At 37.7% G+C, this 18,236-nt stretch overlaps 1 protein-coding gene across 1 annotated transcript in view; it reads left to right on the top strand.

Annotated features, from left to right (window-relative positions):
• The window catches only part of SMCO2 (single-pass membrane protein with coiled-coil domains 2), a 38,001-nt gene extending 20,361 nt beyond the window's left edge, over positions 1-17,640 (top strand). The window contains exons 6-9 of the mRNA XM_065931308.1: positions 4,730-4,820; positions 10,952-11,008; positions 11,971-12,143; positions 17,442-17,640. Of these exons, the coding sequence (XP_065787380.1) occupies positions 4,730-4,820; positions 10,952-11,008; positions 11,971-12,143; positions 17,442-17,640 (520 nt within the window). The remainder of the gene's footprint in view (positions 1-4,729; positions 4,821-10,951; positions 11,009-11,970; positions 12,144-17,441) is intronic.
• The last annotated feature ends 596 nt before the right edge of the window (positions 17,641-18,236 follow it).

Here is an 18,236-nt window from a genome sequence, read left to right as displayed (position 1 = left end):
AGTCTTTCCCAGCATCGGGGTCTTTACCAGGAGTCAGTTCTTCCCATCAGGTGGCCAAAGTATTGGACATTCAGCTTCAGCATCAGTCCTACCAATGATTCAGGACTGATTATCTTTAGGATTGACTGGTTTGATCTCCTTGCAGTCCAAGGGACTCTCAAGAGTCTTCTCCAACACCACAGTTCAAAAGCATCAATCCTTCAGTGCTCAGATTTCTTTAGAGTCCAATTCTCACATCCATACATGACTACAGGGAAAACCGTAGCTTTGACTAGACAGACCTTTGTCAGCAAGGTAATGTCTCTGCTTTTTAATATGCTGTCTAGGTTGGTCATACATTTTCTTCCAAGGAGCAAGCGTCTTTTAATTTCATGCATACAGTCACCACCTTCAGTGACTGTGAGTCCAAGAAAATAAAGTCTGTCACTGTTTCCATTGTTTCCTCATGTATTTGCCAGGAAATGATGGGACCAGATGCCATGATCTTCGTTTTTTGAATGCTGAGTTTTAAGCCAGTTTTTTCACTCTCCTCTTTCACTTTCATCAAGAAGTTCTTTAGTTCCTCTTCACTTTCTGCCATAAGAGTGGTATCAACTGAATATCTGAGGTTATTGATATTTCTCCTGGCAATTTTGATTCCAGTTTGTGCTTCATCCAGTCTGGCATTTTGCATGATGTACTCTGCTTTTAAGTTAAATAAGCAAGGTGGCAATATACAGCCTTGAACTACTCCTTTCTCGATTTGGAACTAGTTCATTGCCCTTGGTCCGGTTCTAACTGTTGCTTCTTGACCTGTATACAGGTTTCTCAAGAGGCAGGTAAAGTGGTCTGGTATTCCCATCTCTTTAAGAATTTTCCACAGTTCGTTGTGATCCACACAGTCAAAGGCTTTGGCGTAGTCAGTAAAGCAGAAGTATATGTTTTTCTGGAACTCTCTTGCTTTTTTGATGATCCAATGGATGTTGGCAATTTGATCTCTGGTTGCTCTGCCTTATCTAAATCCAGCTTGAACATCTGGAAGGTCACAGTCACATACTGTTGAAGCCTGGCTTGACAACTTTTAAGTATAACTTTGCTAGTGTCTGAGATGAGTGCAATTGTGTGATAGTTTGAATATTCTTTGACATTGCCTTTCTTTGGGGTTGGAATGAAACTGACCTTTTCCAGTCCTGTGGCCACTGCTGAGTTTTCCAAATTTGCTGACATATTGAGTGCAGCACTTTCACAGCAGCATCTTTTAGAATTTGAACTAGCTCAACTGGAATTCCATCACTTCCACTAGCTTTGTTCATAGTAATGCTCCCTAAGGCCCACTTCACTTCACATTTCAGGATGTCTGGCTCTAGGTGAGTGATCACACCATTGTGGTTATCTGAGTCATGAAGATCTTTTTTTTGTATTGTTCTTCTGTGTATTCTTGCCACTTCTTAACATCTTCTGCTTCTGTTAGGTCTATACCATTTATTTCCTTATTGTACCCATCTTTGCATGAAATGTTCCCTTGGTATCTCTAGTTTTCTTGAAGATATCTTTACCCTTTCCCATTCTATTGTTTTCCTCTGTCTTTTGCATTGACCACTGAGGAAGGCTTTCTTATCTCTCCTTGCCTTTATTTGGAACTAGGCATTCAGATAAGCATTATCTTTGCTTTCTGCTTCTCTTCTTTTCTCAGCTATTTGGAAGGCCTTGTCAGACAACCATTTTCCTTTGGCATTTCCATTTCTTGGATATGGTCTTGATCACTGCCTCCTGTACAATGTCACGAACCTCTATCCATAGTTCTTCAGGCACTCTGTCTATCAGATCTAATCCCTTGAATCTATTTGTCACTTCCACTGTATAATCATCAGAAATTTGATTTAGGTCATGCCTGAATGGTGTAGTGGTTTTCCCTACTTTCTTCAATTTAAGTCTAAATTTGGCAATAAGGAGTTCAAGATCTGACCCACAGATCTTGTTTGCTGACTGTATAGAGCTTCTCCATCTTTGGCTGCAAAGAATATAATCAATCTGATTTCGGTATTGACCATCTGGTGATGTCCATGTGTAGAGTCTCCTCTTCTGTTGTTGCTAGGACCAGTGCGTTTTCTTGGCAAAACTCTGTTAGCCTTTGCCCTACTTCATTTTGGACTGCAAGGCCAAACTTGCCTGTTACTCCAAATATTTCTTGACTTCCTACATTTGCATTTCAGTCCCCTATGATGAACAGGACATCTTTCTTGAGTGTTAGTTGTAGATCTTGTAGGTCTTCATAGAGCTGTTCAACTTCAGCTTCTTCGGCATTAGTGGTTGGGGCATAGACTTGGATTATTGTGATATTGAATGGTTTGCCTTGGAAACAAACAGATCATTCTGTTGTTTTTGAGATTGCACCCAAGTACTGCATTTTGGACTCTTTTGTTGACTATGAGGGCTACTCCATTTCTTCTAAGGAAATGGAGTATTAGTTAGTTATTAACTATTAGTTGTTAGTTAATAACTAATCATTGGCTAATTATTATGAGTTAGGAGTATTAGTGTGCGTTAGTTTCAGGTGTGAAGCAAAATGATTTAGTTATACATATACGTGTATCTAGGGGGCTACCTCAGTGGCTCCGTGGTAAAGAATCCACCTGCAAAGCAGGAGGCATGGATTCGAGCCCTGGGTTGGGAAGATCCCCTGGAGGAAGAAATGGCAACCCACTCCAGTGCTCTTGCCTGAAGAATCCCATGGACAGAGGAACCTGGCCAGCTACAGCCCATAGGGTCACAAATTGGACAGGACTGAAACGACTTAGCATGCAGACACACATACATGTATCTATTCTTTTTCAAATTCTTTCCCCATTTAGGTTATTACAGAATATTGAGCAGAGTTCCCTGTTACAGTAGGTCATTAATTTTTGTTCTAATTTTTCAAAATTGTTTTAGCTATTCTACTTTTTCTTCTCTGATTTTCCACATAGATTTTACAATCAACCTGTCAATCTTGCTGTGATTTTGATTGGAACTACCATTAATTGATAGATACATTTTGGAATAATTAATATTTTAGCAATATCAACTCTTCTGATTCATGAATACAGTATTTCTCTCTACTTAAGTCTTTGATTTCTTCCATCAGGGTTGTGTAGTGTTCAGTGCACAGATATTTCACATTTTTTTAGATTTATATCTATTTCATATTTTTGGTTCTGTTATAAATGGTAGTTAAAAATTTTCAGTTTCTTATTATTAATAGCTAGTATATAGAAATACAGCTAACATTTTGCATTTGACTTTCCATTGTGACCTTGCTAAACTCATCTATTAGTTTTAATAGTCTTTACAGATTATTTGGAATTTTTCACATAGATAATTATGTCATCAACAAATAGAGACAGCTTTCTATCTTCCTTCCCAATCTGTATTCCTTTTACTTTCTTTTGTTGCCTTATTACATTGGCTAGAATTTCTAGTGTGATGTTGAGTAGGAGGAGTGGCAGCAGATAGCAGACATACTTACTTAGTTCTCAGTCTTACAGGAAGAGTGAGAGCATTAAGTGTGATATTATCTGGGCTTTTGTTTGTTTTTAAACTGCTCTTTCTCAGACTGAGAAGATTTCTTCTATTCCTAGTTTACTGAGTTGTTTTTAAAATCAGGAATGATGCTGAATTTTTTCAATAGCTTTTGCTGCAGCTGTGAATGATCATGTTTTTTGTTCATTTATAAATCTCTTGATATGGTGAATTGTAATGATTGGTTTTTGAGTGCTGAACCAGCCTTGAATTCCCAGAATAAATACCACCTGGTCATATCATCCTTTTTATATGTTGTTAGATTCAGCTTACTAAAATGGATCTTTAACGTGTATGTTAATGAGAGATATTGACCTGTGTTTTGCTTTCTTGTAATGTCTAGTGTTAGTATCAGAATTATGTTTGGTATCAAAAAAACTTATATTTAGTATCAAAGAAAAAATTGGGATGTTTTTGCACAGCTCTCTATTTTCTGGATGAGTTTGTGTAAAACTGACATAATTTCTTTCTTAACTGTTTGGTTGAATTCACCAGTGAAGCCACATTGTCTGGAGATTTCACTATGGCGGGATTTTAACTACAAATTTAATTTTTTTTAATGATATAGTATAGGATCACAGGGCTGCACAGGCTACCTAACTCTTGAGTATATTTCAGTAGTAGATTGTATCTTTTAAGGAGCTTGCCCTTTTCATCTAAATTATCTAACTTATTGGCTTAAAATTGTTAATATGTTCTTATTATATTTTTTATTTTGAAATAATTGCAAATTCACAGGAATTTTCAAAGAAATATATGGCATAACCCCATGCACCCTTCCCTCAACCTTCCAAATGGTAGCATCTTGTCCAACTCAAAACCAATGAGTTGGTACTTTACCAATGATACCAATGGTATCATTAAAACCAAGAAATAGATATTTGTATTAATATTAATGACAGAGCTCATTCAGACCTTACCAGTTATAAGTGCATTTTACATTTCTGCTTCTATATCCAGTTAGGACTACACTTCTTTACAATTATCTAGATAACTTAGAATGTTTTTCACTTTCTTGAATTGCATTTATAACTTCCCATTCCAACACAATTACCATCCAGGAATGGTAATTATACAGGAATAGGATTTCATTTTTGAAAAGTCAGAAACATCTTTCAAGATCAAAAAAGATTATCCATTGGGGATTTTTCTTAAGCCATAGGACTAAGTCCCTCTCTTGGTCTGTTTGCAGCTTATTAAGTGAGGTTATAGCCCTGGAGGGCCAAATTGAAAAGCTGGGATCACACCAGGACCTTGACTCTGATCAGGGGGTAAGCATGGAGGTAAGCTGAAGGCTTGGGAAAAAATCAGGGAGGTTGTGGGGACTCTGTAACCTCTTCCCACCCCATCTGTTGTTTAACATGTCATAACAAGAATTAAAGGGATTCCCCTGGCAGTCTGATTGTTAAGACCCCAAGCCTCCACTGTAGTGGACACAGGTTTGATCCCTGATGTGCTGGATCTGGTGGTTAGTTCTGAGCACATTTTGCCTGGGTACCACCACTCCTATTCTCTAACAACACACTAAAAGCTAGACTTTTCTGTTCTACCTAGAAACTCAGTCAAATTTGGCAGGTTTTCATCCTGATGCCACTTGAAATAATGAAGAGTTCCTTAAGAGAAAAGTTCTCATCTTAATATCTGTATCCCAATACCTACCAGTACAGAAAAAAATATGCAAGAAATACGTATTTGTGAAGAACTGCATCCCTAGAACATAAGAGATAGATTTGTGTTTGTCTTTGATGCCTTCATGAAGAGTTCTTATGTTGGTTTTCACAGTATCCAAAGCTTTCTTATTGTTTATGTCTCCTTGCATTTCTTAGAGATTCTTTTCTGAGAAAGGTTTACTTTTCCCTTTTTAAGAGTCATAGAATATTAGAAAAGTAGGGACCAACTTCGGATAAGAATTAATTTTCAGAGCCCTGGCTGGTAGTTTTTCTTCTCTAATAAACTTCAGGCATTTGAAAAACAGTCTCTAAAAATGGAAAAAGTCTGTGTCTAACTACGTTTTTTGTTTTTTTTTTTTTACTGAAATTGCCAGCTTCTGCTTTAGTTCAAGCCAAATTTAAATTAAGTAGGATTTCGAAAGAAGGAGAAGAAAATGCCTCTTTTATAGTGGGAAGTAATATTTATTTCGACCTCTCACATATTAAAAGCCATGTACAGATTTTTCACTGAGGGAAAAAACTGCTTTAACTATGACTTAGTGCAACATTTTGACGTAGCAACCTCACTTTGTGCTAGCTGGAAAGTCAGCTTTTTTTCCCACTATCTAGGGCTTTGGAAATTGAAAACTATGAAGAAAGGGAAGAGGACAGAGGCCAAGAAACATTTTTCCCCTTAAAAAATTTCCTCCAGAAGTCAGAAAATACAGAAATGTGGGTTCACCGGAGGAAAGGACAGGGAGGGATGGATATCAAAAGAATGAAGAGAGAAAAAAGAGCACAGAGATAAATGACAGTGAGATTAAAAAAACAAATCAACATGGGCTTGGGATAATATGAAAAGGAAAAAGAATCCAAAAGGAATGGATATGTGTGTAACTGAATCATTTTACTATATACCTGAAACTAACAAAACATTGTAAGTCAACTATACTCTAGTATAAATTTAAAAAAAAATAACTTAGAAATATAAATAAATAAAATTAAACAGACATATTTTGAAAATGCAAACAAAATATGAAAAAGGAAGGCATCATGAGGATTCTCTATCCTGGAAATATACGGCTTTGCCTACACTCTAAAAAAATGGGGACAGACTTGAAAACTAGAAACAGCCCAAATATGCACCAACTGGTGATAAACTGTGGTATGTACTAAATGATGGAATGTTATTCAGAGATTAAAAAGAGACTTCTTAATCATCCAACAACTTATCTAAATCTCAAGTGCATGATGCTAAGTGAAAGAAGCCAGACTTGAAAGATTACATACTTCATGATCCCATTTCTGCACCATTCTGAAAAAGGCAAAACCATAGGAATGAAAAATAGACTAGTGGTCACTGGCCGCAGTGGGGAAAGGCCAGAGAAAGGAACACAAAGAAGTTTGGGGTGTGATGGAAATATTCCATATCTTGCTGTAGTGGTGATTGCGTACCAGGGACAGGATGCGTATATCAAAATTTGTAGCACGGTGCACTTTTAAAAGATAAGTTTTACGCTATGCAAATTGTGCCTCAATAAATATGACTTTAAAAATTGACACAACTCTGTCCTAAGACTAAAGACTGATGGAAAAGGCTGTGTAAAAACAAATACAGTAATATAACAAGTAAGGAACTTTAAATACAATTGTTACAGAAGCAAAGTCCTAAGAATGGCTTTAGGTTTACTCTGGTGGAGGGAAAAGTGAAAGTGAAGTGAAAGTCGCTCAGTTGTGTCCAACTCTTTGGGACCCATGGAATTCTCCAAGTCAGAATACTGGAGTGGGTAGCCTTTCTATTCTCCAGGGGATCTTCCCAACACAGAGATCAAACCCAGGTCTCCCACATTGAAGGCAGATTCTTTATCAGCTAGGCCACAAGGGAAGCCGAAGCATACTGGAGTGGGTAGCCTATCCCTTCTCCAGGGGATCTTCCCAACCCAGGAATTGAACTGGGGTCTTCTGCACTGCAGGCAGATTCTTTACCAAGTGAGCTATTGTTAGAAATAACTATCACAAAAGCAATGTGTGGGAAAGTTCAAGGAGAAGTAAATTAATAATATCACACATATTGAATTTCCCTGTTACTCAAGTGGTAAAGAATCTGCCTGTGATGCAGGAGACCAAGGTTCAATCCCTGGGTTGGGAAGATCCTCTGGAGAAGGGAATGGCAATCCACTCCAGTATTCTTGCCTGGAGAATTCCATAGACAGAGAAGCCTGGCTCCAGTATTCTTGCCTGGAGAATTCCATGGGCAGAGAAACCTGGTGGGCTACAGTTCACGGGATTGCAAAGAGTCAGACACGACTGAGTGACTAACACACACACATCACACGTATTGGCTCATTTATTTCTCATGAGTAAATGGAATGACCCAAAGCATGAAAGGGGGAGGAGGGGGAAATTGGTGAAAGTATTTAAACACACACACATCAGAAACAAATTTATGAGAACTTTAAGCTGAAGAAAGGACTTTTAAGTAGCCTGATATTGAGGCCACAAAGCTTTCTGAAATATCTGTATGAAAATAACTTTCATCCTGAGACTGACTCCTATTTCAGTTACCTTTGGTACAATTATCTTTGATAATTACTGTGTAAAGATATTTTGGAGAATACAATGGCACCCCACTCCAGTACTCTTGCCTGGAAAATCCCATGGGTGGAGGAGCCTGGTAGGCTGCGGTCCATGGGGTTGCTAAGAGTCGGACACAACTGAGTGACTTCACTTACACTTTTCACTTTCATGCAATGGAGAAGGAAATGGCAACCCACTCCGATGTTCTTGTCTGGAGAATCCCAGGGATGGGGGAGCCTGGTGGGCCGCCGTCTATGGGATCACACAGAGTCAGACGCGACTGAAGTGACTTAGCAGCAGCAGCAGCAGTGTAAAGATATTTATTAGGGCACTGCGTAAAATGTGATTATTATCTCACAGCTCCTTTTTAAATAATTAAATCACACAACTCAGGGGTTGGTGATGAATGAACTTGGAAAAAAAAAAAAGAGGGTGTAGCTTATACGTTTTCTATAGGCAGTTTGAGGATAAATACTCTTATTGCTTGTATCCAACAAACACAATGCCTAACTCCATGGCCACTTACATAGGATGTGGCCAATGACATATTTTTTATTTGATTTAATGTTGATTTTGCAGATCAGCATCCAGAACAGGATGCAAGAAAACCCAGCTTCTATTAAATCTCAGACTACTTGATCATGAATGAGCATTCTTCTAAAAAATTGTCATTTGTTCTTTTTCAGTTTCACACATCATTCATTACATCTTTTGTTCTATACTCTTTTGTTTTAAAGGAGAAGATCATGGAAATTAAAAAGCAAATAGGAGAAATGGATAACAATTTTGTCAAGGTAATGATACAATGTCTTTAAAGAAGAAAAATAGTTCTGCAAAGAAATCTCAAATTTTAGTGAATGGAATCCAAAATTCAACAAAACAAGACTCAGAATTTGAGACCTAGATGGGAACTTACTATTATTTATGTCCATATTTCCACATGAAAAGAGTCTTGTGCTTGCGGTCTAATTAAAAAACATTACAGTACCGATGAACTTATTTTCAGGGCAGGAATAGAGACACAGCCATAGAAAACAACAGACTTTTGGACACAGCAGGGGAAGAAGAAGGAGCGAAGAACTGAGAGTAGCACTGAAATATACACATTACCATGTGTTAATAGATGCTAGTAGGAAGTTGCTGTAACATAGAGGGAGCTCAACTCCTCTGTGGTCTGTGACAGCTTGGTGGGTGGGATAATGGGGTGGGAGGGAGGTTCAAGAGGGAGGGGATATATGTATACTTATGGCTGATTCACATTGCTGTACTACAGAGACCAATACAACATTGTAAAGTAATTGTCCTCTAATTAAACGTAAATCCAAAAGAGAATATACAAAATATTTTTTCTTCTAACAAGAGTAATGCATGCTTATTTTAATAATTAAAAAATTACAAAAGTATTGCATATAAAAAGAAAAATAAAACCACTCTCAAAAATAAACACAGTGAACATTTTAGTATATTTATATTCTCTAATATTATTATTTTAATGAGTTAACATTACATATATTGTTTTGCAACTTGCTTTTTCATTTAGCATTTTTCTTCAACAACTTTCTATGCCATTAGATGTCCTTTTACTTTTTCAGTTTATATGAGGCAGGATTTGATTTTTGGATTTATTAAACTTATTTTGTTAGATATTTGTGGTTTTATAATCAATTACAAACTATACTTCAAAAATCCATAACTTTTCTTGCTTTTGCAAGTAATTTTTAAGGATTAGTTTCCAGAAATGGCACCTCCTTGAATCACAGGACACTCTTTTTTCTGTTAAGTCTTGGCTTTTCAACATATCCTGCAAGTCTATTATGGGATGATTAATTAAAAACCTTTCTAAGCATTATTTACTCAGGACATATGTGCAACTGGCATTTGCATCTCAGAAGAGGATGATTTGCTTTCAGCCTGTACCTTGATCTTACTGAGATATATGGGAAGAAAAGAGGAACAAGACACTATTTGTGTGTGGATAGCACTTTTACTAAACTCTAAGGCTGAAAGTGAGAGGAACTAAAAAGCCTCTTGATGAAAGTGAAAGAGGAGAGTGAAAAAGTTGGCTTAAAGCTCAACATTCAGAAAACTAAGATCATGGCATCTGGTCCCATCACTTCATGGGAAATAAATGGGGAAACAGTGGAAGCAGTGTCAGACTTTATTTTTTGGGGCTCCAAAATCACTGCAGATGTTGATTGCAGCCATGAAATTAAAAGATGCTTACTCCTTGGGAGGAAAGTTATGACCAACCTAGATAGCATAGTGAAAAGCAGAGACATTACTTTGCCAAAAAAGGTCCATCTAGTCAAGGCTATGGTTTTTCCAGTGGTCATGTATGGATGTGAGAGTTGGACTGTGAAGAAAGCTGTGTGCCGAAAAATTGATGCTTTTGAGCTGTGTTGTTGGAGAAGACTCTTGAGAGTCCCTTGGACTGCAAGGAGTTCAAACCAGTCCATCCTAAAGGAAATCAGTCCTGGGTGTTCATTGGAAGAACTGACACTGAAGCTGAAACTCCAATACTTTGACCACCTCATGCGAAGAGTTGACTCATTGGAAAAGACCCTGATGCTGGGAGGGATTGGGGGCAGGAGGAGAAGGGGACGACAGAGGATGAGATGGCTGGATGGCATCACCGACTCGATGGGCATGGGTTTGGGTAGACTCCGGGAGTTGGTGATGGATAGGGAGGCCTGGTGTGCTGCAATTCATGGGGTCGCAAAGAGTCATACATGACTGAGAGACTGAACTGAACTTAACTGAATGCCCAAATATTCAAACATAATGAAGACTCACATTTATACATTGTAAATTTTAAAATATTTAGAAAAAATATAGTTTTATTTTTTTCTCAGAAACATACTATGTTTCTCCAACTAGTGTCCTGGTAAAAGTTTAAGAAGCAAGGGGAAAGTAGTGGATAGAGAAAAAAATTATTTGTAACATGCTGCTATTGTGAAATTTTATATCTTTGAAGTATTGAAAATAATTTACTGATCTTGTGGTGATACCTTCTGCAATTTATTGTGATTGCACAATGAATTTTTTCTAAGAGGAAGGGTTTTACTGAATAAAAGTAAGTTTCAGTGAAACCTCCCCACAACTTAGTGGTATCAGAATGAGTATTGTTTCATTGTATAAACCAGAAAATGTAACTTCTATTTTACCCAAAATTGTGGGTGTCTTTTCAGGAAGATGTTTGTGATGAAGCTCATAAATTAAAGGAAAAACTCATTGCAAGAATAGAGGTAAGATTTCACAGTTACACAAGTTCAAATAATGATAAAATGAAATTATTTAAATCTACACACAGAGGTTATTCTTTCCCTGGAAGTTGAGTGTATACCACACACTGGTCTCTTTCTACCTCTTTCTCCCCTCCTGAACTTCTGCTTTGGACTGACAGAACGCCTCACAGATGTGGTGTACTTCCAAGCCTTCATACCCTGGGGCTACTCCTACAGCTCCTCTATCTGCAGCTTATCCTCCATGTCTACATATTATCCACTCTTCAAAGCTCAACTCAAATGTCCTCTCATCTCCCAGACCTCCCCTAACCTCCCCTAGCCAGAAAGATGACTCCATCTGAACTCCTCACACAAGAGTTTATACACTGAGGCAAATGTGAATGCATGAGTGAAACAATGAATTAATGAATGAATGAACCTGTCACCCATTCAGAGGTGCTTAATCATCCCACCTATCCTAGAGGAGATGTCCCCAAACCAAACCTCAGCTACTGTGTCCTCACATTTTTTACTTTCTCTTTAGCATGTATCTTAGTCTATAGTTATCTAATGAATATATGCATTTAGTTGTTTATTGCTTACCACCCAACCCTTATAAACACACATAGAATTCTTTGTCCCTTTTGTTAAAAAACACATGCATAACGCCCATGTCTTATCTATTTTGTTACCTACCACATCCTAGAATAGTGCCTGGTGGATTCAGTCAAATAAATATGTTTTGCATGGATGAAAAAATTGAATAGATGAATTCAATAAAAGAATAGTTATCTTTCTATCTGAATACTCTGTGAATGTGTAAGTTTCTTTCTTTAGGTGAGTACACAGTTAGTACACATGACTCACGTGTGATTTGCAACACCCTTTACGTGTTCTGGAGGAAAGATACTTGGCATCATCTCCAGTGAGAAGGGCAGACAATGAGAATCATTTTTTTAAATGATCGCTCTGTTTGTTCCCAGAACTTTTGCAAGGACATGGCTCTGCTGGATACGAAATTGGGGATGTACCAAATGCAAGGTAATCCAGACTCTCAGAGTCCTGAAGAAACGGGCATGTATGAAAGGGAGCCCCTGCATCTTCAGGCTTCATCCCCATCCTTGGAGGAGAGCTCCCCTCCCCATGTAACAACATGGTGAGTTAGAGACAGGGATCTCTGGAGACTGACAGAGTCCCCCAAATAAATGGACTATAGTAAGATTGAATTTTGCCAAGGAATTTATTTTTTTATAAATTATTTATTATTCTTCTTTAAAACTTTAAGTTTTAATATTTTTCCTCTTAATATTTTTTAAATTTTTGATCAGTATTTTCTTTCATTTACTGGCCACGTTGCATGGCTGGTGGGAACTTAGTTCCCCTACCAGGGATTAAACCCTGGCTATAGTAGTTAAAGCACCAAATCCTAACCACTGGCCCACCAGGGAATTCCCAAGACATATACCTATTGCAATAGATATAAATATAGACATAGATATAGATATAGATATTTCTTTCTTAGTGTTTTAGATAACTACATATATATGTATTCTTGCTTAGTCACCAAGTCATGTCCGACTCTCGGCAACTCAATGGACTATAGCCTGTCAGTCTCCTCTGTCCATGGAATTTTCCAGGCAAGAATACTGGAGTGGGTTGCCATTTCCTTCTCCAGGGGATCTTCCCAATCCAGGGACTGAAACTGCATCTCAAGCACTGGCAGGTGGATTCTTTACCACTGAGAAACCTGGGAAGCCCCAGAAAACTACATATACATAAATTTTAAAGCATGGTGTCTGCCAGCTATAATGCAGCCACCTCTACTGAAAGAACATACCTGCTAAGCAGATTTGAAAACCTTTGTTTGCTAGACAGTGTGGCTCTCCCTTGTATGATATTGAAGACACACATACTGGCAAATTCTGACTCTGGATCTCTTATTCTGGAGATGCCATACCATCATATATGCCTTGAGAAGTACTTTCCTCTAAGAAAGATATTTTTTAATCTTTTTTTATTTTGTTTTATTCTTTTGTTAGAGAGGATGTGAAAATTAAGTAGACTCTGGCTATGTTTTCACACACAAACACATATGTGCACAAATACTGTTAACTCAATTTTATAAAAATATAATGAAAATGGTATAAAAACCATTTTATCTCTTTTGCTTAAGAAAACTCTTTTGATTCTTTATCCCCAAGCACTAACCCAAGTAGAATCTTCAGCTCTCTCTTTTGTGTGTGCACATTGTACTTAGCTCATAATCCTGACATAGTGCCCAAAGCATACTATTGCAGTTAAATTATTTCCAATCTGTCTTATCTTAATAACCCATGGGCTACTTGAAGGCAGGAGTCCTGATCATTTGTGGATATTAAATATAAAATATGTCCATCATGCTCAACAGATATTTAACTTATTTATTAATTAAAGTAACAGGTGAAGAGTGATGTTGATGGTGAAGTAAGGACCATCAAAGAAAACTTCCTCCTCTATAAAAAATCAATGAGAGAGCTGGAAAAAATGGTCAGAATCAACTTTTTCATAATTCTGTAAAGTAAATATTTAGTATTCAGAAAAGATAAAGAACTCTTGAAACTCAACAGCAAAAGACAAACAGCCTAATTTTTAATATAAGCAAAAAACTCGAATAGACATTTCTTCAAAGAAGATATATAAATGGCCAAAAATCACTTGAAAATATTTTCAGTGAAAAAGCACAATGAGAGCATTATTAATCTTTGTGGAAATGCAAGTTGAAATCATAAGATACTGGGAATTCCCTAGCGATCCAGTGATTAGGACTTGGTGTTTTCATTGTCAAGGCCCAGTTCTGATCCCTGGTCAGGGAACTAAGATCCCATAAGCCAAAATAAATAAACAAATAAATAATGAGATAACACTTTACACCTCTAGTTCAGTTCAGTTCAGTTCAGTTGCTCAGTCATGTCCGACTCTTTGCGACCCCATGGACTGCAGCACGCCAGGCCTCCCTGTCCACCACCGACTCCCAAAGTTTACTTTACACCACTAAGGTAACTATAATTAAAAAGACAGATGATGACAAGCATTGGAAAGGATGTGGAGAAATTAGAATCCTCAGACAGTGTTAGTGGGATTGTAAAATGGTGCAAGCACTTTGGAAAACAGTTTGACAGTTCCTGAAAATGTTAAGCTACCATATGATCCACTTATAAGTATGCACCCAGAGAACTGAAAATATATGTTCACATAACAATCTGTATATGAGTATTCACAGTAGCTAAAAAGTGGAAATATTACAAATACTCATCAACGGATTAAATAGGTGAACAAAATATCCATGCAATGGAATATTATTCTGCCATAAAAAACAGTAAAGTACTTATACATGCTACAACATGAATGACTCTTGAAAACATTATGCTAAGTGAAAGAAGTCAGACCCAAAAGGCCACATAATATATCACTTTATTCATATAAATTATTAAAAATAGGAAAATCCAGGTATGCAGAAGCTAAATTAGTGGCTGCCAGGGCCTAGGGATAGTGAAAAATAGGGATTGACTGTTTTGGGGGAGAGGGGGGTTTCGATGAAAATTTTCTGGAATTAGTGGTGATGGTTGTACAATCTTGTGAATAAACTGAAAGCCACTGAATTGTATACTTTAAAGAGTAAGTTTTATGGCAAGTGAATTATATCTCAAAAACAGACAAATAAGTGAGTAAGTGAATGTCATTTGGTGATCACTTAATTGTGTTATGGGCTTCCTTGATAGCTTAGTTGGTAAAGAATCTGCCTGCAATGAGGAGACTTGGATTCAATCCCTGGGTTGGGAAGATTCCCTGAAGAAGGGAAAGGCTACCCACTCCAGTATTCTTGGGCTTCCCTTATGGCTCAGATGGTAAAGAATCCGCCTGCAATGAGGAGACCTGGATTTGATCCCTTGGTTGGGAAGATCCCCTGGAGAAGGGAAAGGCTACCCACTCCAGTATTCTGGCTTCAAAAATTCCATGGACAGTCCATGGGGTCGCAAAGTGTCTGACATAACTGAGTGACTTTCACTTTCACTTAATTGTGTTATACAGGCAGATAATCCAGGTTAGTTGGTCATCTTTCATCACATAATTGGCTTCAGAGATGACTCAAGTGGTAAAGAATCTGCCTGCCAATACATGAGGCCCAGGAGACATGGATTCAATCCCTGGGTCAGAAAGGTCCTCTGGAAGAGGAAATGGCAACCCATTCCAGTATTCTTGCCTGTAGAATCCAATAGACAGATTTGCCTTGTGGGTTACAGTCTGTGGGGTCACAAAGCATCAGGCACAACCCTGCAGGCACACACATCACAGAATTACATCCTAGTAAATACTGTCTAAGACTTTTATGAGTCTCCTGTCAGAGAACTGGAAACATTCTGATTCCACTAAAGCATATTTATACATTATCTCTTTTCAGGAGGTTTATCTTCCAAAGTCAATTACTCTGTACCAATTTTGCTGTTTTTAGCTTCAGAGGGTGGCTTCTTCCTGGTATTATCCCCAATCCCTCAGTTCTCTTATAGTTTTCTTCTATTTATTGACCACATATAATGTGAACATTTGGAAAAGATTAAAGATTTTATGCAAGGAAAGTTCTTTTTTTTTTTAAATTGATGTTGGGGCTTCCTTGGTGGCTCCGACAGTGAAGATATCTGCTTGCAATGCAGGAGAAACTGGTTCAATTCCTGGGTCAGGAAGATCCCCTGGAGGAGAAAACCCACTCCAGTATTCTTGCCTAGAGAATTCCATGAACATAGGAGCCGGGTGGTGATGTGAAGAGTCATACATGACTAGAAACTAGGCAGCAATAACTGATTATATTAAAATTATAGGATTATAGTTTTTCATTTCTCTCTTTTCCAAGTTATCTGTAATTTAGGGAAAAAACTATTTTCTCTTTAAAAATTAATGTTAAAATGTGGTGTTGTTTTGGAAAATGTTCCAGCTTAGTATTTCCAAATATGATTAATTTTGGAACTTAGGAAGATAGTGTTTATTTACTAGGTATGTGTTGGTAGTGAGTCATTTTTCTTTGCATAAGAAGGAACATATCTAGATTTAGTGCTCCTGGTGGACAGGATATTTCTGCTTCACCTCGCTAGCCATCAAAGCCTCTTTCAAACAGAGTATTTTAAGATCATTGGCTCTTTAATAAATATGTGAAGTAGAAGCAATTATTTGTGTACCTGCCAAGAGATAGCCAGTGGCAATAAAGCCAAGAAACTTGGCTCAGGTTCATGGAATCCAAAGAGCTGGGTCACAAAATATATGCATAACTAGCTTTAACTGTGCCCTAGACTTTCTTTTCTGAAATGTATTATAGAAGGTAATTATCTCCAGGTAACTGGATTATCTGTGACATTTCTTTTAGTTCTTTCTGTCTTTCTGGATTTTCCAGATCTTCTACCCTAATCATGTATTGCATTTCTAATTAGATAATAATGCTAGAACTTCAAAGCAAATAAATACAACGCAAAAAGGGCACGTCTGGTGGTGGGATAAAACCGGTGTTACAGAGAGCTGAATTGACTTGTCACATGGTATTCTGTACCCTGAGGAAAATCTCGCTAGTTGACTGCCCTTATTTCTCCCCAAACAGACTTCCTGTACCTCACAAGTGAAGTAAGGGTGGCAGTAACCACTGGAGTGTGAGACCAGCATTTCAAAGCAAAGAGCTCCACAGTATCAGGGTTTTATTGTCTCACGGCTATAGAATCTTAGAATTCCAATGCCAGCCCTAGGACTTAGGTCTAACTACTCCAAGTTCCTTCTTTTGCAGACATCAACAGCAGTTAGGAGAAGTTCGATCATTTACTTGAAGTTGTAGAGCTACACAGATGGAGGAACCAGGAGTCACATGAGTGTGATTTTCTTCAGAATGTTCTTTTGTTTGTTTATTTACTTATCTACCTATTGATTAATTGGTTGATGTATAGCTGATTTATAATATCATATTGGTTTCAGGTAAAGGGGCTTCCAAGGTGACTCAGTGGTAAAGAATCTGCTTGCAATTGCAGGAGATGCGGGTTCAATCCCTGGGTCGGGAAGATTCCCTGAAGGAGGAATTGGCAACCCACTCCAGTATTCTTGCCTGGGAAATCCCATGAACAGAGGTGCCTGGTGGACTGCAGTCTATGGGGTTGCAGAAAAGCCAGACATGATTAAACACTCTTGGACAGATTTATACAACATAGTGATTTAATATTTTTATAGATTATACTGCATTTAAATTTATTATGAAATAATAGCTATACTTCCCTGTACTATACAATATATCCTTGTTGCTTATTCATTTTGTACATAATAGCTTGTGTCTCTTGATTTCTAGTCCTATCTTGCCCCTCCCCTCTGCCCTCTCCCCACTGGTGACCACTAGTTTGTTCTCTACATCCTTCAGATGTTCTTAACCACAAATGTGTTTCTTTCCTTCCAGGAAACGTACACTGAGGATTTTCATCATGTTTTATGTCCTCACCTTGACTGGACTTTCATGTTACATACTGTTTTTTGATGCTACGTTTATTTTTGAAAAGGTGCTCCCTACAATTCTTGGGCGCCGCAGGATGTGGGAACTGCGGGAGATTCTTGCACCTTTCTTGAATTTGGAAGTGGAAGACTTGCTACCCTCTTAAAGATACAGAAGTTACTGTTACCCTACTGACTTTCTTCCCAATAAAATGCTGGCTGTTCTTGTATTATGATGGTTAACTTATTTTTTAAAAAACACTATAGAGTGGAATATTACTCAGCTATGAAAAAGAATGCATTTGAGTCAGTTCTACTGAGGCGGATGAAGCTAGAGCCTATTATACAAAGTGAAGTAAATCAGAAAGAGAAAGATATCATATACTGACACATATACATGGAATCTAGAAAGATGGTACTGACGGTCTGTTTTCGAGGCAGTTTCAAAGGAGATGCAGATGTAAGCAGCAGACTTATAGTCACAGCGGAGCAGGCAGAAAGTAGGATGACTTGAGAGAGTAGTGTTGAAACATGTACATTACCATATGTAAAGTATATAGTGGGAATTTGCTGTTTGATGCAGGGAACCCAAAGCTGGTGCTGCATGATAACCTAAAGGAGTGGGACGGGGAGGAGATAGGATGGAGGTTTAAGAGAGAGGGGACATATGTATCCCCATGGCTGATTCATGCTGATGCATGACAGAAACCATCACAATGTTGTAGAGAAATTATCTTCCAATTAAAAGTAAAATTAAGAAACA

This window comes from Muntiacus reevesi, chromosome 1 (assembly GCF_963930625.1).
Source record: "Muntiacus reevesi chromosome 1, mMunRee1.1, whole genome shotgun sequence".
In the NCBI taxonomy this organism is placed as follows: domain Eukaryota; kingdom Metazoa; phylum Chordata; class Mammalia; order Artiodactyla; family Cervidae; genus Muntiacus; species Muntiacus reevesi.
The sequence above is the reverse complement of the archived record's forward strand: the minus strand, read 5'-3'. Positions and strand labels throughout refer to the sequence as shown.